The sequence below is a fragment of the Nycticebus coucang genome, chromosome 20, assembly GCF_027406575.1.
Source record: "Nycticebus coucang isolate mNycCou1 chromosome 20, mNycCou1.pri, whole genome shotgun sequence".
NCBI lineage: Eukaryota > Metazoa > Chordata > Mammalia > Primates > Lorisidae > Nycticebus > Nycticebus coucang.
In genome coordinates, this window is record NC_069799.1 from 31,363,126 (window position 1) to 31,390,778 (window position 27,653).

At 43.1% G+C, this 27,653-nt stretch overlaps 1 protein-coding gene across 1 annotated transcript in view; it reads right to left on the bottom strand.

Moving 5' to 3' along the window:
- Nucleotides 1-8,463: 8,463 nt before the first annotated feature.
- Nucleotides 8,464-27,653, bottom strand: part of LOC128572326 (zinc finger protein 726-like) — a 29,887-nt gene continuing 10,697 nt past the window's right edge. The window contains exons 2-4 of the mRNA XM_053572153.1: nt 22,883-23,009; nt 20,867-20,962; nt 8,464-11,642 (exon numbers count right to left, since the gene is read on the bottom strand). Of these exons, the coding sequence (XP_053428128.1) occupies nt 9,838-11,642; nt 20,867-20,962; nt 22,883-23,009 (2,028 nt within the window). The 3' untranslated portion in view covers nt 8,464-9,837. The remainder of the gene's footprint in view (nt 11,643-20,866; nt 20,963-22,882; nt 23,010-27,653) is intronic.

Below are 27,653 nucleotides of genomic sequence, written 5' to 3' on the forward strand. Positions count from 1 at the left end.
CAAAGTGAGACTCTGCCTCAAAAAAAAAAGTATCGTGGGCGGCACCTGTGGCTCAAAGGAGTAGGGCGCCAGCCCCATGTGCCAGAGGTGGCGGGTTCAAACCCAGCCCCAGCCAGAAACTGCAAAAAAAAAAAAATATCGCAAGAATGGAAAGATGAATATCCAATGTACTCCATACTAATATGAAATCAATATATAAACAATTACATATTCCTAAGAACAATAAAACGCTATTATACTCCAGTTTGGGGGGTAGAGGGAAGTGGGAGAGGGGAGGGGGCAGGAAGTATGGCAGAGGGAGGGAGGGCATGAAGTGGGATCTCACCTAATGTGCACAATGTGAGGGAGTATAACACTTCCTGTGGGTGAGGGACTCATCTACAAATGTAAGTTTACCCTGGAAGTGAGAACAATATAACCTAAATATTGTACCCTCATATTTATGTGAATAAATTTTTTTAAATGCTGCCAGACACATGGAATTACATGCGAAAGAGATAAAGATGCTCTGTTTACAAAAAAAAAAAAAAGTATTGATCTGAACACCCATAACTAATCAAACACAGCTTAAGGCAGGCAGAAGAAAATACACAGAGGCGGGTTTATTTTAACTCCATAGTGGCAGATTGATCCTGAATAACTGATGTATTTTCTTTATCAGTTTCGACATATACACAAGCAATCTGAACATGTTTTAAACAGAGACCCATAACAAGAACACTTTGTTGTTTAGAGATTCCCTTTTCAGTTAGGCCAACTTGTGCCCATTAAAATGCTTATAAATTCACCTTTTAAAATATTATATCTTACATAGACTATTTTTGACATGCTGAAGCCACAACTTGGTCCCAAAGTTTTCTTCTTAAACCATGACTTAAGGACAAACATTGTTATATTAGGTTTTGATTTCCTTTCCTTTTAATGTTCCTTGCCATACATGTTTCCTTATATTCATGACTTTCTTGACATCTTTCTTTGACATACTGGTTCCTACTTGCTTTAATATTTTTTCTATTTTGAAAGAATAAAAGCATCTTACTTAACTCTTTTCTTTTAAGCATCTTACTTAACTCTTTTCTTATTTTTATTTATTTATTTATTTTTTTTTGTAGACAGAGTCTCACTGTACCGCCTCGGTAGAGTGCCGTGGCGTCACAAGGTTCACAGCAACCTCTAACTCTTGGGCGTACACAATTCTCTTGCCTCAGCCTCCCGAGTAGCTGGGACTACAGGCGCCCGCCACAACGCCCGGCTATTTTTTGTTGTTGTTGCCCTTTGGCAGGGGCTGGGTTTGAACCCGCCACCCTCGGCATATGGGGCCGGCGCCCTACTCATTGAGCCACAGGCGCCGCCCCTTAACTCTTTTCTTTTAAAGACCTGAGAAAGGTGGCATGTGGTTTTAAAAGATTTAGGTCACTAACCTAAAGTTAAGACTTCACCCAAACAATGGGCTAGGGCAGTTGGAAAGCACTAAAAGGGATAAACAAAAACGTCATGAACCAGTGAGCAGATGAACTTTAGAGTACACAGGGGTGTTGCGTGACCAGAGACGTGAGAGAACAGCAGCTTTGCTGTGGGTGCAAGCTCGCTACTGCAATTTTTAAGGGTAAACAAGAAACAGACTACATCGCGTGGGATGCCGTGTAGCCAAGGATCTTTATTTATTTGTTTTTTTTTTGTAGAGACAGAGTCTCACTGTACAGCCCTCGGGTAGAGTGCCCTGGCGTCACACGGCTCACAGCAACCTCTAACTCTTGGGCTTACGCGATTCTCTTGCCTCAGCCTCCCGAGCAGCTGGGACTACAGGCGCCCGCCACAACGCCCGGCTATTTTTTGGTTGCAGGGTTTGGCAGGGGCTGGGTTTGAACCTGCCACCCTCGGCATATGGGGCCGGCGCCCCACTCACTGAGCCACAGGCACTGCCCCACTAACTCTTTCTATCTAAGATAACTTGTGAGGAGACACGAAGTCTACACATCAGCACAATTTTCTCTGCTTTTTCTTTCTTCTCAGACGTGTTAATTCTTGAGCAAGGTATCTAAATAAAAATCACAAAGAACTCCTGGGGAAGAAGGGGAAATAAAATCCTTCAAGCACACACTTAGTTTGCCTCATAATGGAGTAATAACTTTGTTCTTCTACAAGGCAGAGATCTTTAGGCTCCAAAGACAATGTGTTTTTAAGACCTGTCAACCTGTGGTCCATATCTCCAGTGGAGAGACTGTAAATCTCTGACCATGTGGGCTTAGTGGAAGTATAACATCAGAGAAACTGTTCCAGAACAGGCTCTGAGTATGCCTCAGGGGAAGCCCAGTTCTCCTTTTGCCTTTGTGTTAGCAAGAGCCATTTTTAACCCATTACAGACTTGCCTTGTGCAGCTTGTATTTTACCTTCCATTCTTTTTTCTTTTACTTTTTTTTTTCTTTTTTGAGACAGAGCCTCAAGCTGTCACCTTGGGTACAGTCCCGTGACATCACAGCTCACAGCAACCTCAAAGTCTTCGGCTTAAGAGATTCTCTTGCCTCAGCCTCTCAAGTAGCACCTGCTACAACACCCAGTGAAAGACTTGGGGCAGGACCCCCCACTCTGCCCTGAGCTCTGACGACCCCAATCAACCGCAAGAGACGGCGCTTGATGCAAACAGCAAGAGGATTTTATTCCAGTATGCTGGGGCTTGACTCGCAACTCTTTTAGGAGCTGAGGAGTCAAGCCCTGAACAGCAGGTTTTACAAGCTTATAAAGGCAAAAACCACAAAGTAGGGAGGGGTAGCAGACATAGCAGGGGCTTTAGGGAGGGGTAGCAGACATAGGGGCTTTTCCAGATAAGAACAACTCTGGTTCATTACTCATCTGTCTTAAGACAAGATCAGCAGTTAAACATTTGCTTAGCTTTTTTTCTTTCAGAACCAGTTACCGGTTATCTGCTTCAGCTCGGGGCTATTTCCTAGGACAGTTACAAAAGGTCACATTCTTATGGTAGGGGGCGAGGGGTGCTGCTACATATCTGGTCCCCCCCCCCTTTTTGGATTTGGTAGTACTTTCCTTCACCAGCTATTTCTTTTCTTTTCTTTTTTTTGAGACAGAGCCTCAAGCTGTCGCCCTGGGTAGAGTGCTGTGTCACAGCTCACAGCAACCTACAACTCTTGGGCTCAAGTGATTCTCCTGCCTCTACCTCCCAAGTAGCTGGGACTACAGGTGCGCCCAGCCATTTGTTGGTTGCAGCTGTCATTGTTGTTTGGCGGGCCTGGGCTCAGGTGTATGTGGCCAGCTCAGATGTATGTGGAATTCTTCTATGCTGTAAGCTCCTGGCTGGTGAATAAAGCCCTTCCTCTTATAAACGTGGTGTTTGGGTGCTCTTTCTCTCCATTGGGCCTTGTCTTCTTGCAACAGCATTTCTTCTCCCAGAGATAGGAAATCACATTCATCTTCTAGACCCTGTGAAATCTCCAAACCAGCACTGACCCTCTGGAACTACTTTAGTCAGATGGACACACTCCAGCTCTAGAACAAAATCTACTTTCTAATGCTGGAATGGCTGACTGTTGGGTAGCTATGTCTCTGTTACAGTAAACAAACTGATGTTCATAATATTAGAACCACTCCTCTGCTTTCCCTGGATACTGAGGGCCTCTGTTTTCCTCTCCTATATCTGTCTTAAGAATGGAAGTCTACAGCGCCCACTTGTAGCTCAGCTGGCAGGGTGTCTAAGTGGCGAATTAGAACCTGGCCTGGGCCAGCTAAGCAACAATGACAACTGCAACAAAAAAATAGCTGGGGGTGGCGCTTGTGGCTCAAGGAGTAGGGCGCTGGTCCCATATACCAGAGGTGACGGGTTCAAACCCGGCCCTGGCCAAAAACTGCAAAAAAAAAAAAAAAAAGCTGGGTGTTGTAGCAGGCTCCTGTAATCCCTGCTACTTGGGAGAATGAGACAAGAGAATTGCTTAAGCCCAAGAGTTTGAGGTTGCTGTGAGTTATGACGCCACAGCACCCTACCAAGTGTGACAGAGTGAGACTCTGTCACGATTGAAAAAAAAAAAACCTTAAAAATCTGCTTTAACATTCTGCTTTTGGAGACGAAGTTTCATTTTTAAGCATTTGAATATCAGGGCTAAGTGAGGGGAAAAGTGCATTATGGAGATGAAGAAAGAAAAAGGAGATGGATCAGGCAGATATATTAAACAGATATATTACCTAGAAAGCAAAGATAGTGAGAGAGATACATGTAGGAACAATAAACAATGTGCAGCAGGCAGAGTGAATTTGGACTGTCTATTTTTCCATTAGCTTGTCTTGCTGTAGATGTATAATTTCCTCCCTGATTTTGGTACCAAATGTCTGTGTTCCCTAGTTTTTGTTCCAGGTGCCAAAAAATGGCTACTGGTCCAAAGACAATGGAACCCCTGACCAGATCAAGTAGATCCAGGTATACAAAAGGTCAAAGTTTATTAAAGGACAGTACAGGTCAGAGAGGAATACATCTACCTTCTCAAGGGGAGATGTGTAGAGAGTGGGCTGGGGGGACGGCAGAGCCCTCACAGCCTGCGGAATATGCAGAGAATAAACCCCCAACTGCTTCTCCTCCATTCCCGAAAACAGCCATTGATTCTTCATGCTCCCTCTGCCAGAAGTCACGTAGCCCTTTCTTTCTATAGTTATCTATGCAGAGATCCTTGAGAACTCTCCCTTCTTTCTCCTTGTCAAATGCTAACAAAGTTAGTAGTAACCACTAAGTCACATAGTTTTTCCTTTGTTCTGTTAACTATGCTGAAATCCTTGAGATCGCTCCCTTCTTTCTCCTTGTCATATGTTAATGAAGTTGAGCAGAAACCATTAACAAGATGGTTTGTCTTTGTTAAAGTCATTTACATTTTCTAATTGTACTGTAAGACCCAAACTTTGTCTTTTGTTTATGCTACTTCCCCATTTTGTCTATGTTACTTCATCCTGGACAACCCCGTAAAGATACTATAAATTAAAGCTGATTTTGTGCTTTGGGGCTGGCTGTAGCCACCAGCTGTCAGTCCCCCTGGTCCCATCCTTTGTTTCCGTGTTTTCCATTGTGCTGTATTTTCCTCATTCCCCAATTCCACTCTGGTTCGCTCCCCTTCACCACGCTGGTTCGCGACAGAGATGACCCTAAGTTTAGCACAATTTTTCCCCAGTATACAGATTCTCCAATTCTATGTTCAGCAGTGTGAGGGTAAAATATTAATTTTTCTTTTTTTTTTTGGAAAAGGAAGAAAATTTCCAGAATGAAGAGTCCTCTTATTTCTATCTTTGTAATCAATGTCCACAAATTGTCATTGTATTTGTAAAGTGTGATTGAACTGGTGTAAACCATACTATGTTACTGAGAATAAATCACTTGAGGCTACTGTCACCTTATTTGTGTCCATGCTCCAAAGACCCCTTTCTGGGGCCTTGTCCATATCTTCACATTGTGGATTCTCTACCTCTGAGACTCACTTTTGTAGAGCAAACACCAGCTCAGTTTTTGGAAGCCTTCTTGAAATGTCAGCTTTTCTCAGAAGCCCCTTTCGGACAATTTTTTCATATTTGAACAAAGGACCTCCTACCATCATCTGCCCCAGTCTCTCCTTAGCCCTATGAACAGTATAAACACAACACTAAGGCTTTGAGACATGATTGACATTTATAGAGTATTTCTTCCATATCAATTATGTTTAGAAAAGCATGAGAAATATTTAAAGATATTGTCAGTTTTAACATATATAGATTTTCTCTATGAAATCTGTTATGTAATGTGATACAGGTTATAATATTGGACACTTTCTTCACATTTGTAGGGGTTTTCTCTGGTATAAAGTTTTCATTTATAGAATGCTTTGAACAGAAGTTAAACATTTGCCAAATTCTTCATATTTGTAAAATGAGTTTCTCTTCAACATGAATTCTATTGTGAACAGAAAATTGTCACTACTGGCAGAAGGCATTGCCTTATCTTCATGTTACCATTTTTTTTGCAGTTTTTGGCTGGGGCCGGGTTTGAACCCACCACCTCTGATATATGGGGCTGGCACCCCACTCCTTTGAGACATAGGCATTGCCCAATGTTACCATTTTTACCTGGTATGATTTCTCTTGTGTTTACTAAGGACTGAAAACGAGTAAAAACCTTTGCTACATTATTCACATTTGTAAGATTTCTCTCCAATATGACTTTCCTTTTTTTTTTTTTGCAGTTTTTGACCGGGGCTGGGTTTGCACCTACCACCTCCAGCATATGTGGCCAGTGCCTTACTCCTTTGAGCCACAGGTGCTGCACCATGAATTTCCTTTTCTGTAGTAAGGTTTGAGCTCTGGTTAAGAGAATTACCAGACTGTTCACGTTTGTAGAATTTCTCACCGCTGTGAATTTTTGTATTCATAGGAAGTTATGAACACCAGGTAAAGGTACTGCCACATTGTTTACATGTGTACAGTTTCTTTCCTATGATTTATTTTATGTACAATGAGGTTTGAACATGAGTTAAAGGGATTGGGTGGTGTCTGTGGCTCAATGGGATAGGGTGCCAGTCCCATATGCTGGAGGTGGTGGGTTCAAACCCAGCCCTGGCCAAAAAAAAAAAAAAAAAGGGATTGCCACAGTATTTATAAGGTTTCTCTCCAAAATTAAATTTATTTATTTTTTTTTTGTAGAGACAGTCTTACTTTATCGCCCTCGGTAGAGTGCCGTGGCATCACAGCTCACAGTAACCTCCAACTCCTGGGCTAAGGCAATTCTCTTGCCTCAGCCTCCCAAGTAGCTGGGACTACATGCGCCCACCACAATGCCTGGCTATTTTTTTTTTTTTGGTAGAGACAGAGTCTCACTTTATGGCCCTCAGTAGTGCCATGGTCTCACACAGCTCACAGCAACCTCCAACTCCTGGGCTTAAGTGATCTCTTGCCTCAGCTTCCCGAGTAGCTGGGACTACAGGTGCCCACCACAACGCCTGGCTATTTTTTGGTTGCAGTTTGGCCGGGGCTGGGTTTGAACCTGCCACCCTCCGTATATGGAGCCGGTGCCCTAACCGCTGAGCCACAGGAGCCACCCCAAAATGAATTTTTATGTCTAGAAAGGTTCGAATGCTGGATTAAAGGCTTTGCCACATTACTGACATTTGTAGGTTTTTTTCTTTTTTTTTTTTTAGAGACAGAGTCTCACTTTATGGCCCTTGGTGGAGTGCCGAGGCATCACACAGCTCACAGCAACCTCCAGCTCCTGGGCTTAAGCGATTCTCTTGCCTCAGCCTCCTGAGTAGCTGGGACTACAGGCGCCTGCCACAACGCCCGGCTATTTTTTGGTTGCAGTTTTGGCCGGGGCCGGGTTTGAACCCGCCACCCTCGGTATATGGGGCCGGCGCCCTACTCACTGAGCCACAGGTGCCGCCCCATTTGTAGGGTTTTTATCCAGAATGAATTATTTTGTGTATAAAGTTTCACAGACTGATTAAAGGCTTTGCCACATTTTTGACATTTATAGGTTTTTCTGCAGAATGAATTCTTTGATGTTTAGTAAAGGTTGAACAACAATTAAAGGTCTCACCACATTCTTGACAATTGTAGAGTTTCTAACCAGAATGAATTCTTTGATGTACAGAAAGGTATGAGTACTGGTTGATAAATTTGTCCAATTCTTTATAGTTTTTAAGGTTTCCCCCCAGTATCAATAGTCTTACGGTTACAATAATTTGATCTGTGCCATAATTTTCACATGTGTAGAGTTTCTCTCCAGTAGGAAATTTCTTATGCTTAGACAGGCTTGAGCAAGAAAGACTTGAAGATTTTGCTACCTTCCTTATCCTTGCACTGTTTTTCTTCAATATGAACTTTTTCTTTTTAAGAGACAGTTTCACTCTGTCGCCCTTGGTAGAGTGCTGTAGCATCAGAGCTCACAGCAACCTCCAGCTCTTGGGCTTAGGCAATCCTCTTGCCTCAGCCTCCTGAGTAGCTGGGACTACAGGCTCCTGTCACAATGCCTGGCTGTTTGTTGCAGTTTGGCCAGGGTTGGGTTCGAACCCACCACCCTCAGAATATGGGGCAAGCATCCCACTCACAGAGCCACAGGCACCGCCCTTCAGTATGAATTTTCTTATGTTCTATGTGTGAGCGTAGGTGAGAGGCTTTCCCATACTCTTTACATTTAAAAGTTTTCTCTATAGTATATATTGTCCTATGTCTATTTAGGTTTGACAATTTTCTGAAGACTTTCAAACATTTACTTCAGTAAACTTAAGTAATATGCAGTAGGCAGAGTAAATTCAGAATGTCTATTGTTCCATAAGCTTATTTTAGCAAAGATATATATTTTCCTCCCATATTTTAGCACTAAAATGTCACATGTGGAAACCAGATGTCAGGAATGTGTACCCTATTTTCTGTTCCAGTTGCCAAAGAATGGTTACTGGTATCAAGACAATGGAACAAGTAGATACAAGTGAGCAAAAGGGCAAAATTAAGACAGTACACTCCATAGAAGGAACACTTCTACATTTTCAAGTGGGTTTAGTAAGATTTTTCCCATTACACAGATTTCCCAATTCTATGTTAACTAGTGCAGGAATAAATTATTCATGATTTTTCCTGGAAAGGGGAAAACCTTCCAGAATGGAGTCCTCCCATTTCTATCACTATAATTAATGTCCACAAGTTCTCATTGTATCTTTTGAGACAGAGTCTCACTTTCTTGCACCTGGTACAGTGCCATGGTGTTACAGCTTACAGCAACTTCAAACTCTTGGGCTTAAGCGATTCTCTTGTCTCAGCCTCCCAGTAGCTTAGACTACAGGCGCCCACCATAATGCCCAGCTCTTTTTCTTTTGGTTGTAGTTGTCATTGTTGTTTGGCAGGCCTGGGCTGGGTTCGAACCCACCAGCTCTGTTGTATGTGGCTGGTGTCCTAACTGCTGAGCTACAGGTGCCAAGTCTCCAGTGTGAATTCTTTTATTCTTAGCAAGCAATGAACACTAGAAAAAGGTACTTCTGGGGTGGTGCCTGTGGTTCAGTGAGCAGGGTGCCGTCCCCATATACCCAGGGTAGCAGGCTCAAACCTGGCCCCCGCCAAACTGCAACAAAAAAATAGCCGGGCGTTGTGGTGGGCACCTGTAGTCCCAGCTACTCAGGAGGCTGAGGCAAGAGAATCACCTAAGCCCAGGAGTTGGAGGTTGCTGTGAGCAGTGATGCCACAGCACTCTATGGAGGGCGATAGAGTAAGATCCTGTCTCACCAAAAGAAAAGGTACTTCTGGCTTGGCACCTGTAGCTCAAGCAGCTAAGGCTCAAGCCACATACATGAGAGCTGGCAAGTTCAAATCCAGCCCAGGCCTACCAAACAACAACTATAACCAAAAAATAGCCGGGCTTTGTGGCAGGCACCTGTAGTCCCAGCTACTTAGGAGGCTGAGGCAAGAAGATCGCTTAAGCCCAAGAGTTTGAGGTTTCTGTGAGCAGTGACACCAGAGTATTCTACGCAGGGCAACAGCTTGAGACTGTCTCCAAAGGAAAAAAAAAGAAAAAGGTACTTCCACATTCTTCATATTTGGAGGGTTTCTCTCCAGTATGATTTATTTTATTCACAGTGAACTTTAAATATTAGTTGAGGGGTTTGCCACACTGTTCATATTTATAAGATTTCTCTCCAGAATAAATTTGATGCCTAGAAAGAGGTGAGTACTGGTTGATGGCTTTGCCACATTGTTGACATTTGTAGGGTTTTTCTCCAGGGTTGAACTAAGGTTAAAGGCTTTTCCACATTCTTCACATTAGTAGGGATTCTTTCTAGAATGAATTCTTTGATGCAAAGAAAGGGTTCATTACCGGCTAAAGGCTTTCCCATATTATTGACATTTGTAGCTTTTCTCAGAAGAATGAATTCTTTTATGTTTATAAAGGTGTGAGTTTTGGTTAAAGGCTTTTCCACATTTTTCACATTTGTAGGGTTTCTCTCCAGAATGAATTCTCTTATGTCCAGCAAGGATTGAACTACAATTAAAGGCTTTGCCACATTCTTGACATTTATAGGGTTTCTCTCCAGAATGAATTCTTTTATGGCTAGACAGTTGTGAGTTCCGGTTAAAGGACTTGCCACATTCTTGACATGTGTAGGGTTTCTCTCCAGAATGAATTCTTTTATGTCTAGAAAAGTGTGAGTTCTGGCTAAAGGATTTTCCACATTCTTGACACTTGTAAGGTTTCTCTCCAGAATGAATTCTTTGATGTACAGATAGGGTTGAGCACTGACTAAAGACTTTGCCACATTGTTGACATTTATATGGTTTCTCTCCAGAATGAATTCTTTGATGTACAGAAAGGGTAGAACACCGGTTAAAGGCTTTGCCACATTCTTGACATTTGTAGGGTTTTTCTCCAGAATGAATTCTTTGATGTACAGAAAGGGTACAGTACCAGTTAAAGGCCTTGCCACATTCTTGACATTTGTAGGGTTTCTCTCTAGAATGAATTCTTTGATGTTCAGAAAGGTTTGAGTTCCACTTAAAGACTTTGCCACATTCTTCACATGTGTAGGGTTTCTCTCTAGAATGAATTCTTTGATGTTCAGTAAGGGTTGAACTATGGTTAAAGGCTTTGCCACATTCCTGACATTTGTAGCGTTTCTCCCCAGAATGAATCCTTTGATGTACAGAAAGGGTTGAGTACCGGCGAAAGGCTTTTCCACATTCTTCACATTTGTAGGGTTTCTCTCCAGAATGAATTTTTTTATGTCTAGAAAGGTGTGAGTTCTGGCTAAAGGCTTTTCCACATTCTGGACATTTGTATGGTTTCTCTCCAGAATGAATTCTTTTATGTATAGAAAGGTGTGAGTTCTGGCTAAAGGCTTTTCCACATTCTTGACATTTGTAGCATTTCTCTCCAGAATGAATTCTTTGATGTACAGAAAGGGTTGAGTACCGGTTACCAGCTTTCTCATATTCTTCACATTTGTATGGTTTTTCTCCAGAACAAATTTTTTGATGTTTAGTAAGCATTTTACTAAGGTTAAAAGCTTTGCCACATTCTTCACATTTATAGGATTTCTCTCCAGAATGAATTCTTTCATATTGAGAAAGGCGTGAGTACTGGCTGGTAAATTTGTCACATTCTTTATAGTTGTAGGGGTTTCCCTTGGCATCAATACTCTTCTGGGTATAATATTTTGATATGTGGTTAAGACAATTGCCATAATTTTTACTTTTGTAGAGTTTCTCTCCACTATGAAATCTCTTAGGCTTTGACAGGCTAGAGAAAGATTTGAAGACTTTGCTACCTTCTTTATATTTGTACTGTTTCTCTCCAATATGAATTATCTTATGTTCAGAAATGTGAGAGCATTGGTGAGAGGCTTTTCTATAGTTTTCACATTTAAAAGTTTTCTTCACCTTATGTGTATTTAGATTTGCCAATTGTCTAAAGACTTTCAAACGGTTACTACATTGGAAGATTTTGCCTGGAGTAGCTGTTAAACATTGGTCAAGTCCATTGGAACATACTTTCAGCTGCTTACACTCATACTGACTTTCCCAGTCTTTTGTTAAGTTTAAATTCTCAGGGCCACAACTTTGGTATCTTCTCAGAATTATCTTTGGGAATAAAATATTTGTGCCCAGCTCTTGCAAATGGTCTTGGGTGGAATGATTAGATATAGCTGAAAGAAATTTAAAGAATAACAATTTTAGCAACTGACTTTTTAATCAGAATTGAGTAAATATACATTACACATTTTACCTGCAAAATCATACCATGATGGCACAATACAGTACAAAGGTACTAATTATCTTAAAGATAAATCAATGTTGCATGTTTGTACTGCATTTTGGGCAATTTTAAGAACCAGGTAAGACTATGTAGCAGAGGCTCAGCACCTGTAGCTCCGTGGCTAGGGCACCAGCCATACCTGGGAGCTGGCAAGTTCGCACCCAGCCTGGGCCTGCCAAACAACAATGACAACTACAACCAAAAAAAATAGCATTGTGGCGGGCACCTGTAGTCCCAGCTACTTGGGAGGTTAAGGCAAGAGAATCACTTAAGCCCAAGAGTTTGAGGTTGCTATGAGCTGTGACACAAAGGCACTCTACCAAGGGTGATAAAGTGAGACTTTGTCTCAAAAAAAAAAAAAAAGAATTTGTAGCAGAGCAGGTGACCAGAAGTTGTAGAGCAAACATAGAGGCTGGCCGTGTTGGCTCATGTTTGTAATTCTAGAACTCTAGAAGATGGAGGTGAATGGATTACTTCACCACAGGTTTTGGTGATAAACCTGAGTGAGAGTAAAACCCCAGGCCAGGTCCGGTGGCTCACACCTGTAAATTCATCTATCTGGGAGGTGATGGCAGTTCAATTGCTTGAGCTCAGGAGTTCAAGACTAGCCTGAGCAAAAGTAAGATCTGATCTCTAAAAATAGCCAGGCATTGTGGCAGGCTCCTATAGTCTAGGTACTTGGGAGGCTAAGGCAAGAGAATGCCTTGAGCCCAAGAGTTTGAGGTTGCTGTGAGCTGTGAAATAACAGCACCCTATGAAGGGGGAGAAAGTGAGACTCTGAAAGAAAAAAAAAAGAAGAGTGAGACCCGCAACTCAATGACAGATAGAAAAATCAGTCAGGCATGGTGGCACATGTCGGTCGTCTCAGTAATTCATGACACAAAGGCAAGAAGATATCTGTCTTATGCCCAGATAATTGAGGATGATGTGAGCTATAACAATACAGCAGTCTACCCAGAGTTATAGAAACTCACTCCCAAATAAATAATAAATAAATCTACGTGTGTATATATATAATAACAAGGAAAAAGGTACTAAATAATAATAAAAACAGCCAAATAGAACAGAAAGAATAGTTTGTCAGAGTTCCTACCACAGACTTTACCCTATCCTAAGCCAGAACGGTGCATATCCAAATAAAATTATACATTTCAGCTTTGTCCCCAAAGAAAAAATAGTTACACCAGTGCTAATCCTTCTGGTTTCAGAGCCTTTCCAAAGAAAAGTTGGTGTCTTCCATGAATGAGGATGCTGAAAGAAATGGTGTTATAAGACAGACCACAGGTGCTGATACCGAAGATAAAATATTGGGACAGCAGCAGAGAGACTACAGTACAACAGACAGATGAAGGGCTAGCAAGGGATCACAAGCTCTTAAGAGGAAATATGGGGGGTGGCGCCTGTGGCTCAGAGGGGTAAGATGCCGGCCCCATATGCCAGAGGTGGCAGGTTCAAACCCAGCCCTGGCCAAAAACTGCAAAAAAAAAAAAAAAGAGGAAATATGGGAAAATGCTTCAACAAAAAAATAACCACACAATTCCACAGGCAAAACACTGTTTGAATATAGTGGTCCTCACTTTGGTAGTACAATGTGTGTCAGAATGTTGTAGAATATAGCCACATCACGAAGTTTTTTTTTTTTTTTTGTAGATAGTCTCTCTCTTTTTTTTTTTTTTGTAGAGACAGAGTCTCACTGTACGGCCCTCGGGTAGAATGCCATGATGTCACACGGCTCACAGCCCTCGGGTAGAATGCCATGATGTCACACGGCTCACAGTAACCTCTAACTCATGGGCTTACGCAATTCTCTTGCCTCAGCCTCCCGAGCAACTGGGACTACAGGCGCCCGCCACAACACCCGGCTATTTTTTTGTTGCAGTTTGGCCAGGGCTGGGTTTGAACCTGCCACCCTCGGCATATGGGGCGGGCGCCCTACTCACTGAGCCACAGGCGCCACCCTGGAGACAGTCTCAAGCTGTCACCCTGGGTAGAGTGCTGTGGCATCACAGCTCATAGCAACTTCAAACTCTTGGGCTTAAGCGATTCTGTCTCAGCCTCCTAAGTAGCTGGGACTACAGGCGCCTGCCACAACACCCAGCTATTTTTTTGTTGCAGTTGTTTTTGTTGTTTTAGCTGCCTCAGGCAGGATTTGAACCTACCAGCCTCAGTGTATGTGGTCGGTACCCTACCCACTAAGCTACAGGCGCGGCTCGAAAGATAGCTTTTCTAATACTCTAAAATCAGTGAACAATCATAACATGTACAAAATATTAGGGTGATATAACCCAAAGAAACAAATTAAATAATCTGGAATCAACGACAAAAAACAGAGATGTCTAAATTGCCTTGAAACTTTATCTAAACAATACTAAATGTGTTAAATAGGAATGATACCAACAACTAAGCAAAATCAGAAAAATGAAGATATCAAAAAGAAAGATAAATAGGGTGGCACCTGTAGCCCAGTGAGTAGGGTGCCAGCCCCATATACCGAGGGTGGTGGGTTCAAACCCAGCCCTGGCCAAACTGCAACAAAAAAATAGTTGGGTGTTGTGGTAGGCGCCTGTAGTCCCAGCTACTCAGGAGGCTGAGGCAAGAGAATTGCCTAAGTCCAGGACTTGGAGGTTGCTGTGAGCTGTGACGCCATTGCACTCTACTGAGGGTGATAAAGTGAGACTCTGTCTCTAAAAAAAAAAGAAAAAAGATAAATAAACAAATTCTGAAGTTGAAGAAGAACACAATGAAGCCAGGGCAACAGGCTTCATGATCGAGCAGTCATAACTGTAAGAAAAAAGATATGAAATATCACAAAGCTCACCATCGTTCAGCTAGGAGAAACACAAAGATTCCCATAACAAGATCAATGACTTGAAAGTCACACACAGGAAGAGAATCTTTGGCAGCGCCCATAGCTCAGTGGGTAGGGTGCCAGCCACATGCTGAGCCCTGGGCCAGCTAAAACAACAATGACAACTGCAATAACAACAAAAAAATAACCGGGCATTGTGGCGGGCTACTTGGGAGGCTGAGGCAAGAGAATCGCTTAAGCCTAGCACTCTAGTAGGCTGAGTCAGGTGGATTGTATAAGCTCAGAAGATCAAGACCAGCCTGAGCAAGAGTAAGACCCTGTCTCTAAAAAATAGCCAGGCGTTTTGAAGGGCACTTGTAGTCTCACCTACATGAGAGGCTGAGGAAGAGGACTGCTTGAGCCCAGTAAACGGAGGTTGCTGAGCTATGATGCTACAGCAACCAAGGGTGACAAAGTGAGACTCTGTCTCAAAAACTAAAATAAATAAAATAATGGAAGTAGTTACTTTGTAGATACAACAACAAAAAATAGAGTAGGGCTTATAAAGGACCAGGCAGTAAGGAAAATGGACAGCAGTTTTGATACAGGTGGCTCCACAGCCAGCTGAGCTGAGCTGCAGGACCTGCAGCCTTACCCTTGAAGGAGGTGATGGTGCAGCGGCAGCTGGCAACGGAACCAGTGGGCAGGAGCGTAGGAGGCTCCAGTAGCCAGAGGGGCCAAACAACTGCTGGAGAGACACCAGCACCTTACTTAGGTCTCCCTCCCCTTGCACTTCCGCTGGGGAACCCCACCTTTTCCAGGTCTGGTCAATTTCATGTAAGTTTCCTAGGCCTGAAAAGGGATTATAGCCATTCATTAACTGAGTTCTGCCCCAAGCGGCTCAATTGAGTTGCAGCTAAATGACTCCATGCAACTATATATAGCCCTGGGCAAAGAGCCCGGAGAGAGACAGAAAGAGGGAGGGAGAGAGCTTGTTCTCTGACCTAGGTTCTCTCTGCCAGAAGCTTTGGTGTTTTTGTATTCTTTTCTTTTCTGTGAATAAATCCTGTCTTACCACTGATCTGTGGTCCGTGGATTCATTCTTGGAATCACTGAGACCAAGAACCCTTGAAGAAGAAAGTCCAGTATCAGTTTCACCTATATTGAGTTTCAGTTTTGCAAAATAAAAATGTCCTAGAGATGTAATTTGCATAACGAGGTCAATATACTTAACACAACTGAACTGTGTAATTAAAATATTAAAAATTGTCAATTTTGTGTCGTTTACTTTTTTTTTTTTTTTTTGAGACAGAGTCTCATCTTGTCATCCTTGGTACAATGCCATGGTGTCATAGCTCACAGCAACCTCAAACTGTTGGGTTCAAACTATTTTCCTGCCTCAGTCTCCCAAATAGCTGGAACTACAGGCATCCAACACAACGCTCAGTTATTTTCTCTTTAGAGATGGGGTTGCCTTCGTGATCAGGCGGGTCTTGAACTTGTGAGGTCAAGCAATACATCTGCCTCAGTTTTCCAGTGCTTTATGTTTTTTTTACAAGAAAATATAAATAATAATACCCCAAACAGAGTTACATAGTTATGTGCTCTTTTAAAAGTTAGGTTCAGGCTCTGCTCCTGTGGCTCAAGCAGCTAAGGGGCTAGCCACATACACCTGAGCTGGCAAGTTCAAATCCAGCCCGGGCCGCCAAACAACAATAACGGCTACAACCAAAAAATAGCTGGACATTGTGGCGGGCACCTGTAGTCCTAGCTAGTTGGGAGGCGGAGACAAGAGAATCGCTTGAGCCCAGGAGTTGGAGGTTGCTGTGAGCTGTGATGCCATAGCACTCTACCCAGGTCGACAGCTTGAGGCTCTGTGTCAAAAAACAAAAAACAAACAAAAGTTAGGTTCAAATTATACAAATGGGCTTGGTGCCTGTAGCTCAAGCAGCTAAGGTGCCAGCCACATACACTGGAGCTGGCGAGTTTGAATCCAGCCTAGGCCTGCCAAACAACAAAGACAACTATAACCAAAAATAGCCAGGTGTTGTGGCAGGCGCCTGTAGTCCCTAGCTACTTGGGAGGCCGAGGCAAGAGTATTGCTTAAGCCCAAGAGTTTGAGGTTGCTGTGAGCAGTGCCGCCATAGCACCTACCCAGGGCAGCTTGAGACTCTGTCTCAAAAAAAAAAAAAATTACACAAATGTTTCACATAAACAAAATACATAGTCACCAATATATATGTGTTAAAATTAAGGCAGCTTTAATTAAAACTCAACTACAGGTTAAAATAAGCTCAGTGGGTAGGGCGCTGGCCACACATACCAAGGCTGGTGGGTTTGAGCCCAGCTCCAGCCTGCTAAAACAACAATGACAACTGCAACGAAAAAATTGCCCAGCATTGTGCCAGACACCTATAGTCCCAGCTACTCGGGAAGCTGAGGCAAGAGAATCGCTTAAGCCCAAAAGTTTGAGGTTGCTGTGAGCTTCGATGCCAGAGCACTCTACTGAGGGTGACAAAGTGTGACTCTGTCTCAAAAAAAATAAAAGGCTCGGCGCCTGTAGCTCAAGTGGCTTGGGCACCAGCCACATGCACCAGAGCTGGCGGGTTCAAATCCAGCCTGGGCCCGCCAAACAACGACAACTGCAACCAAAAAATATCCAGCTGTTGTGGTGAACGTCTGTAGTCCCAGATACTTGGGAGGCTGAGGCAAGAGAATCATTTAAGCCCAAGAGTTGGAGGTTGCTGTGAGCAGTGATGCCACGGCACGCTACCAGGGGCGACAGCATGAGACCCTGTCCCCCCCCCCCAAAAAAGTTTGTCTATGATATAGAGAAATTGGCAGGTGCCACCTGAAATTGGCAACTTTTTGAAATGTTGATGAGGAAAAAAGTTGCAGACACTATTGTATGAAAATTTCTCAGAAAACTAAAATTAAAAGTTATCATTTGGGGCGGCGCCTGTGGCTCAGTCGGTAAGGCGCTGGCCCCATATACCGAGGGTGGCGGGTTCAAACCCAGCCCTGGCTGAACTGCAACCAAAAAATAGCCGGGCGTTGTGGCGGGCACCTGTAGTCCCAGCTACTCGGGAGGCTGAGGCAAGAGAATCGCTTAAGCCCAGGAGTAGGAGGTTGCTGTGAGCTGTGTGATGCCATGGCACTCTACCGAGGGCCATAAAGTGAGACTCTGTCTCTACAAAAAAAAAAAAAAAAAAGTTATCATATGATCTAGCAATATCACATCAAGTATACATCCAAAATACACACGGCAGAATGGGGAAGATACATGTGCACACTCACATTCATCACAGCATTATTTATAAAAGCTAAGATTTACCAGGGTGCAGAGGCTCACATCTGTAACCCTAGCACTTTGAGAGTCTAAGGTGGGTGGACAGCCTTGAGCACAGAAGTTTGAAACCAACCTGAGTAAGAGGGAGACCCTGTCTACACTAAAGATAGAAACAATAGTCAAATTTTGTGGGAGTATAGTCCCTGCTACTTGGGAAGCTGAGGCGAGAGGATGGCTGGAGCCCAGGAGTTTGAATTTCCTGTGAGTTATGACACCACCACACTCTTCCCAGGGCAACAGAGTGATACTCTCTCAAAAACAAAAACAAAACCCAAGAGGTGTAAGCAACATAGAAATCAAAATATGTGGGCGGTGCCTGTGGCTCAGCGGGTAGGGCGCCGGTCCCATATGCCGGAGGTGGTGGGTTCAAACCCAGCCCCGGCCAAATTAAAAAAAAAAAAAAAAAAAAAGAAATCAAAATATGTGACATGCATAGACAATGGAGTATTATCCAGATTAACAGAGAACATCTTACCTCATCCAAAGATAATGACAAATCATGTTAACTTAAATAAGCCAGAACAATGTAACAGTACACTGGTACACTTAATATAATGGATCTTAAGTAGTGAAACTCCTAGAAACACAAAAGCAGAACAAAGTTGTCAAGGACTGGAGAGAGGTAAAATGAGCAGAGGTTATGGAAAAGATATTGAGTTTTACTTTTCCAAGATGTAAAGATTATAGAGTTCTTATAGATAATATAAATAAACTAAATACTACAGAAAGATACATAGAGAGATTGAAGGTGGTAAATTTCGTTCTTGCCAAAATTAAAATTATAATGGGATAACTAAAATAGTTACAAAGTTTCTCAAATATTACCAGAAAACTACGAAAGTTTTTCCTTTCAAAAAGAGAATGTAGATTCATCAATAAACATATACCAAGTTTAAGACCATTTCCATGAGCCGGGCGCGGTGGCTCACGCCTATAATCCCAGCACTGTGGGAGACTGAGGAGGGAGGATTGCTTGAGCTCAGGAGTTGGAGGTTGCTGTGAGCTGTGATGCCACAGCGCTCTACCCAGGGCGACAGCTTGAGGCTCCGTCTCAGAAAAGAAAAAAAAAGATAAGCCATAAACAAATTTGGGGTAATATTTATAAAAAAAAAAAAACAAAAACACAGCTTTCAGCTCAGCACCTGTACCTCAGGTGGCTAATAGCACAAGCCACATACACTAGAACTGGCAGGTTGGAATCCAGCCTGGGCCTGCCAAACAACAATGACAACTGCAACCAAAAACTAGCCGGGCATTGTAGTGGGCGCCTGTACTCCCAGCTATTTGGGAGGCTGAGGCAAGAGAATTGCTTAAGCCCAAGCATTGGAGGTTGCTATGAGCTGTGATGTCACAGCACTTTACTGAGGTGACAGAGTGAGACTCTGTCTTAAAAATAAAAAAAAAAGGCGCCTATGGCTCAGTGGGTAGGGTGCTGGCCCCATACACCAAGGGTGGCGGGTTCAAACCCGGCCCCGGCCAAACTGCAACAAAAATAAAGCTAGGCGTTGTGGCGGGCGCCTGTAGTCCCTGCTACTCGGGAGGCTGAGGCAAGAGAATAGCCTAAGCCCAGGAGTTGGAGGTTGCTGTGAGCTGTGTGATGCCATGGCACTCTACCAAGGGTGATAAAGTGAGACTCTGTCTCTATAAAAAAAAAAAAAAATCACAGAGATACTCAAAAATACACAAATGTTATATGTCCTTAAAAGCAATGGAAGAGCAGTCACATCATGCAGTCACGTTTAAGACATAAAAAGTTGGGTGGCACCTGTGGCTCAAAGGGCAGGGTGCCGGCCCCATATGCGGAGGTGGTGGGTTCAAACCCAGCCCCTGCCAAAAACTGCCAAAAAAAAAAAAAACAAGACATAAAAAGTTCTTTTATTCTCACTGTACTTAGGAGGAATATTATTGAAAAATAAAGTCCTAGCTCGGCGCCTGTAGTTCAGTGGCTAGGGCGCCAGCCACATAAACCAGAGCTGGTGGGTTCAAACCCAGCCTGGGCCTACCAAACAACAATGACAACTACAATAACAAAATAGCTGGACGTTGTGGCAGGTGCCTATAATCCCAGCTACTTGTGGGGCTGAGGTAAGAGAATCACTTGAGACCAAGAGTTTGAGGTTGCTGTGAGCTGTGACACCATTGCACTCAACCAAAGCAGCATAGTAAGACTCTGTCTCAAAAAGAAAGAAAGAAAAGAAAAGTCCTTCTGGAATTTAAAACCAAGAACAGGTGTAGAGGCTCATAATTATAAACCTAGCACTCTGGGATGACAAAGTAGGAAGATTTCTTCAATTCAGCAGTTCAAGCCTAGCCTCAGTAAGTGAGAGACCCCCACTCTCTACTAAAAAAATAGAAAAGCCATTAGCCATGCATTGTAGATAAATCTATAATCTGGGCTATTTGGGAGGCTGAGATAAAAACATCACTTGAACCCAGTAGCTTGAGGTTGTTCTCTGCTGGACTGATGCCATGGCACTCTAGTGTGAGGTGAAAGAGGGAGAATCTGTGAGAATAAGAAAATGAAAATTGGGCGGAGCCCGTAGCTCAGTGGGTAGGGCGATGGCCACGTACACCTAGGCTGGCAGGTTATAACCCGGCCGGACCAGCTAAGACAACAATAAGAACAAAAAAAATAACCAGGTATCGTGGCAGATGCCTGTAGTCCCAGCTACTTGGAAGGCTGAGGCAAGAGAATTGCTTATCACCATTTAACATTGCTGTGAGCTGTGATGTCATGGCACTCTACTTAGGGCGATAGCTTGAGACTGTCTCAAAAAAAAAAAAAGAAAAGAAAATTAAAAAATAATAAAGATAAGAATAGAGTTGCTCATAAGTAAAAATAATAGAAAGAAACCTAAGCTTCTAAAAAATTATTTCCATTGGAGCTGAACTTCCCTAATCACACTTTATTATTTGATTCCCTCCTTGAATTTTGGAACTCTTAAAAGTGTTATCTGCTCCATTCACTCCAACCCACCTGGATGCTTGACTACTGTCTGGTGTGTCTTCACCTTCCAGGGTTCTTTGCTTTGCTCCAGATAGGTGATGAGGTCTGGCTTAGAGACAGCAAGCCCTGTTGTATTACAAAAATAATATGAGTCTTGTTGGGATTCTCCAATTGGCAATCTAGTACCTTGCTAAAGCAGAGAAAAGAACATTTTAGAAGATCCTGAAATAATAATCTCCAAATAGAGCTTCCTAATAGAAACTTTAGATTTTTTTTTTTTTTTTTGAGACAGAGTCTCAAGCTGTCACCCTGGGTAGAGTGCTATGGCATCACAGCTCACAGCAACCTCAAACTCTTGGTCTTAAACAATTTATTCTCTTACCTCAACCTCCCAAGTAGCTAGCACTTATAGGTGCCCGCCACAATGCCCAGCTATTTTTCCTTACAGCTGTCACTGCTGTTTTAGCTGGCTGGGGCCAGGTTCAAACCTGCCACCCTCGGTATATGGGGTCGACTACCCACCTGACTACCCTACCCACTGAGACACAGGCCACCCAAGTTGGAGGTTTTTTTTTTTTGCAGTTTCTGGCCGGGGCTGGGTTTGAACCTACCACCTCTGGCATATGAGGCCAGCGCCCTACCCTTTGACCACAGGTGCTGCCCACCAAGTTAGAGGATTTTTAATTCCACTAGCCAGTACTACTGAAATAAAATCTGGTGCTAGAAATCAGTCTTAAAGGTATAGATAACAATCTATGCCACTAAATTTCTGCAATTACCATTAATCTAGTGAAGTATATAAATTAGCTGAAAAAAAGGGTATAGTTAATGCCAAAATAAAACATCTCCAGGCTCAGTGCCTGTAGCTCAGCAGCTAAGGCGCCAGCCATATACACAGGAACTGGTAGGTTTGAATTCAGCCTGGGTCTGCCAAACAACAATGAAGCTATAGCCAAGAATTAGCCGGGCATTGTGTCAGGCACCTGTAGTCCCAGTTACTTGGGAGACTGCAGCAAGAGGATGGCTTGAGCCCAAGGGTTTGAGGTTGCTGTGGGCTGTGACTCCACAGCATTCTACCGAGGGTGACATAGTGAGACTCTCAAAAAAAAAAGAAGAAAGAAAAGGGGCGGCGCCTGTGGCTCAATCGGTAAGGCGCCGGCCCCATATACGGAGGGTGGTGGGTTCAAACCAGGCCCCGGCCAAACTGCAACCAAAAAATAGCCGGGCGCTGTGGCGGGCGCCTGTAGTCCCAGCTACTCGGGAGGCTGAGGCAAGAGAATCGCTTAAGCCCAGGAGTTGGAGGTTGCTGTGAGCTGTGTGAGGCCACGGCACTCTACCAATGGCCATAAAGTGAGACTCTGTCTCTACAAAAAAAAGAAGAAGAAAGAAAAGAAAAATCTCCAATATTTTCTTTTCTATATCAAGAAATTCTTGGCCTGGCATGGTGGCTCACACCTATAATCCTAGCGCTATAGAAGGCTGAGGCAGGTGGATTGCTTGAGCTCAAGAGTTTGAGACCAGCCTGAGCAAAACTGAGATCCCGTCTCTATTAAAAATAGAAAAACTGGGTGGTTGGGCGGCGCCTGTGGCTCAACGGGTAGGGCGCCGGTCCCATATGCCGGAGGTGGCGGGTTCAAGCCCAGCCACGGCCAAAAATAAAAAAAAAAAAGAAAAACTGGGTGGCGCCTGTGGCTCAAGGAGTAGGGCGCTGGTCCCATATGCCGGAGGTGGCGGGTTCAAACCCAGCCCCGCCAAAAACCACAAAAAAAAAAAAAAAAAAAAAAAAATAGAAAAACTGAGGCAGGAGGATCACTTGAGACCAAGAGTTGGAGGTTGCTGTGAGCTATGACTCCACTGCCCTCTAACCAAGGTGACAGCTTGAGACTCTGCCTCAAAAAAAAAAAAAAAGAAAGAAATTCTTAAGTTTTCCTTAGAAACAATAATCTGAAACTAATGCAAAGAAGAAACTGAATAAAAACATTTTACAAAGAAATAATATGCATTGCTTAGTGTAGACTAGGGACTGTGTATTGAAGTTATCCTCACCTAGGAAGACCAAGTTTCTGTAGTTCTCTAACATGACATCCTGATACAGATGCTGCTGAGCAGAGTCCAGGCAGGCCCATTCATCCATAGAGAATTCTATAGATATGTCCTTGAATGTCAACACTCCCTGAAAAACAAACAGATTTATCAAGGGGAGATTGAATTTCACATTTAGTTAAATGAGTGAAGTGAACCGTTGTTGACTTGTGTGAGTGATAACTGTATAAGATATGTATAGAAGAAATAGAAGAGATATATTCCCTCATGTGTTCTCTAATTGAAGAAAGGGGATGGCATAACATCCACAAAACCAGTGTACACACAATACCTTTGTGGTTGACACACTAGAAATAAAAGGCCACCAATATAGGCATGTATATTTTTGTGCCTTATTTACAGTATAAGGAGTATATGTTTTTTATGTGAAAATGTCATGGTGAGTTAAATAGTATCTTAAAGTTTTAATGTGTACAAGTATAAACTGGATCTGATCTTGATAAAAGGTAGATTTATATCCTAAAGATTCTATTTTTAAAGTTCCAAGAAGCTTCACAGAGATGTCAATGCTTCTGTCCCAAGGTTATATTTTGTCAAATATGCAGTGAGATGTAGACACTGGATTTATCTCAGTTGATTTCTGAACCAGTAAACAAAGAAATGACAATCTTTTCTTTCCAAAGCAGGGCATATGAAAGGGAATCTAAGAAGGGGTGCTTCCTCTATAAATGTTTTGGTTTGTGCACATTAGTTAATAAATCTCCCCAAAGTACTTATTAATAATAGAGAAAGTAAACTGAAGTCTATAATACAACTCTATAAAAAGAACACCATAATTGAGTGAATAAAATTGGCTCTATACAGGTGGCGCCTGTGGCTCAACAGAGTAGGGCTCCAGTCCCATATGCTAGAGGTGGCGGGTTCAAACCCAGCCCTGCCCCCCCCCAAAAAAATGGCTCTATAAACGAATACCAGAATTGAGTAAATAAAATTAACATCAACTGGGGCGGCGCCTGTGGCTCAAGGAGTAGGGCGCCGGTCCCATATGCCAGAGGTGGCAGGTTCATACCCAGCCCTGGCCAAAAAAAAAAAAAACCACAAAAAAAAAAAATTAACATCAACTGTAACAGGAAAAATTAATTTGTGCTGACTCACAAATGCAAACACAACATCACTGCTGTGATAGCACTGTCCTAAAAATGTAAATCATAATCTGATGAAAACTAGTTTAAAAAACAAAACAAGGGGTGGCGTCTGTGGCTCAGCCAGTAGGGCGCTGGCCCCTATACTGAGGGTGGCGGTTCAAACCCAGCCCCGGCCAGCTAAAACAGCAGTGGCAACTGCAACAAAAAATAGCTGGGTGTTGTGGCGGGCACCTGTAGTCCCAGCTACTCGAGAGGCTGAGGCAAGAGAATCACTTCAGCCCAAGAGTTGGAGGTTGCTATGAGCTGTGATGCCATGGCACTCTACGGAGGGTGACAGAGTAAATCTCTGTCTCAAAAATAAATAAATAAATAAATAACATAACATAAAAAACAAAACAACACGGGTGGTGCCAGTGGCTCAGTGGGTAGGGTGCCAGCCCCATATACTGTGGATTCGAGCCCAGCCTGGCCAAACTACAACAAAAAATAGCTGGGCATTCTGGTGGGCACCTGTAGTACCAGCTACTTGGAGGCTGAGGCAAGAGAATCACCTAAACCCAGGAGTTGAAGGTTGCTGTGAGCAGTGACGCTACAGCACTTTGTCAAGGGCAATAAAATGAGACTGTCTCTAAAAAAAAAAAACAAAAAACAAAAAACCCCCCAGTTTTTTGCAAAGTTCAAGGTACAAATATCTGCCATGTTTTCTAATCTCTAATTGTGTCTTTAAATAGTCATTCATAGCATCCTAAAAAGCAAACCTTTTCTAATTATTCTGGTATGCAGAACTTTGAGTTACTTTAAGAAGTTAATGCCATGTTCTTTATAAGTGCATGTACTTCATCTTATCCTTCATAGAGCTGATGGAACATCCAGAAGGAACCTAAACAGTACATATTCCCCTTCTTTGCTAACATCCAATGACCTAACCTCATCCACAAAGAGAATCTTGGGCATCCACATTTTCCCATTTTCAAAAGGCACAAAAGGAACATTTTCAGTATTGCAGAACATACTGTTGTTTGTAGAACATGAATTCACAGTGGGAATTTTGCAGAGCAGAATGGAGAGAAGACTCTGCTATATAGGTAGTGAAGAAGGATTTTTCAGAGCCTCTTGACTATTATAAGCAAACGGCAAAAGAGTATTTGAAACAAACTCCTTAGGCAGGAACATCACAAGTAGAGAAATAAAGGTTTGCAAATTCTAACAACATAATATTGCAGGAGAAAAAGTGGGCACAGCCCTGGACCTTGGACACATTTACCTGAGAAGCAATCATTTCTTTCTTTCTCCTCCTTCCCTTGATTGTTCCAGGTGAGATTACCTGGATATATTCCACCTGCATCTTGATAATATGGCTTTAAAAGCACAGCCTCTTCACCTGCTACAACCATAAGCACAGGCAGAGGGACTTTGAAGTACATAAAAAACTTCACCCTTTCCTGTTCTTTATCACAGGAGAGAATCAGGAAGAAGGAGGTTCCACATAAAGACCCAGGCATGAATTTCTTATTTCTTGGCCTCCAGTGCCCTCCCCTGCCAGCAATTTCTAATATGGAAATGAGAATATGGGCCCTGTGACCTCTTTCTGGAATAAATAAATAAATAAATAAACTCAGCTGTTTTAAATATATCTGGAAGCCCTCATGCTTGATACTGGCCTAAATTTAGCATCACATGGGGGCACTTAATTAAAACCAAGGATGACACAACCCAGACTAATAAAATCTGTGGGCAGCCAGAATCACAGATGATGATACTTCTTCAAACTGGCCATTGAATCCTAACTGGAAGCCTAGGCTGAGGATGACTTAGGTAAGCATCACCTCTCAGGCTTTAATGTACATTCTCATTAAAAACCTCCTAAATATGGCCACTCTCCTGAAGGAAGTGGCCATGATCCAGTATAAAGGCCACCAGAATAAAACAGATCCAATTGCCAAAGGCAACAAATACCTGATCTAGAAGCCAAACAGGCAGCTCAACATCCTTGCATCTACTCCACCCCAGAAGGCCAGTACTTGTCCTTCAATAAATTCTCTGGGGTATATACATCCAAAGAACAGGACAATTAGCGCTACCCTCTCACACAGGGAAGATGGTTCCTTCACCAGGGAAAATGTATTCTTTCTTCCTCCCAAGCACAAAATATCCTCTCTTCCCTCCGCAATAGCCTTCCCATTGGCTTCAAGCCTCTTTACACCCTCCTTTCTCCCACTCCTTTCCCACCGACGACTGTCTTCCCTTTTAAAACAAATAAACCAGTCTTGCACAATCTGCACCTGGGCCTCACCCGGGACAAAACCAGCAGATTGATTTCACCCATATGCCTCCTGTAGGAAAATATAAATTTGGTCTAGTTTGGGTTGATACCTTCTAAGGGTGGATCGAAGCCTTCCCCACAACAGTCAAGAAAACCCATGAACTTGTCTCCTCCACTCCTCCACCACATAATTCCTAGATTCAGCCTCCCCAACTCCATTTAGAGTGACAAGGGCCCTGTTATCATAAGCCAGATCACCTCCCAAACCTCACAAGCCTTAGGAGTCCAGTGGCGCTTACGTGTACCTTAGAGGCCCTAATCAGCAGGGAAAGCAGAACAAATGAACAATCCTTAAACAACAACATCTCACTAAATTAGTGCTCCAACACAAGCAAGATTGGATTAAGCTCCTGTGTATTGCTTTACTCCACATTTGCTCTACCCTTGGAAGCCAGCTCTTTTATAGCCACCCCCCCCTTTTCTGAGAAAGAGTCTCACTTTGTTGCCCTTTGGTAGAGTGCTGTAGCATCCTAGCTCACAGCAACCTCAAAGCCTTGGGCTTAAGACTTTGCCTCAGCCTCCCAAATAACTGCAACTACAGGCACCCACCACAACGCCCAGCTATTTTTAGAGATGAGGTCTTGCTCTGGTTCAGGCTGATCACGAATCTGTGAGCTCAGGCAATCCACCCGCCTTGGCCTCCCAGAGTGCTAGGATTATAGGTGTGAGCCACCATGCCTGGCCTCAGCCCTTTTGAAATAATGTACAGCAGAACTGTTATACTGGATTCTGGAACCCCTCCAGATTCCATCATAATAAACTATTTTCCCATCCTCTAGGAAACCAGGGACAACCTTAGAAAAACAATAAACCAGGCCGGGCGTGGTGGCTCACGCCTGTAGTCCCAGTGCTGTAGTAGGCTGAGGCGAGTGGATTGCCTGAGCTCACAGGTTTGAGACCTGTATGAACAGCAGTGAGCCATAGTAAGACCCCCTTCTCTACTAACATCAAAAATAGCCAGACGTTGTGGTGGGCATCTGTAATCCCCGCTACTGGGGAGGCAAGGGGACAGAGCATCGCCAGAGAAAGACATCTAAAAAAAGAAGAAAGAAAATGAACAACAACAAAAAAAAAGGTACTTCAAATGAAGAATGAACAAGCAAGCTGAAATTAAAAATAAAAAAAAAAAATTAAAAAAAAAGAAAATAAACCAGCCTTTACCCCAACCCTCAGAAGAAATAGAGACCAATTGGCAGGACAGAAAGTTTTCTTCAAATGTCTCTTGCCCCTCAGTACACTATCCCTCACTGAACAGGCCCTCACACCATTCTCTACAGCACCCCCAATGCTGTCCTTCCCTTGGATC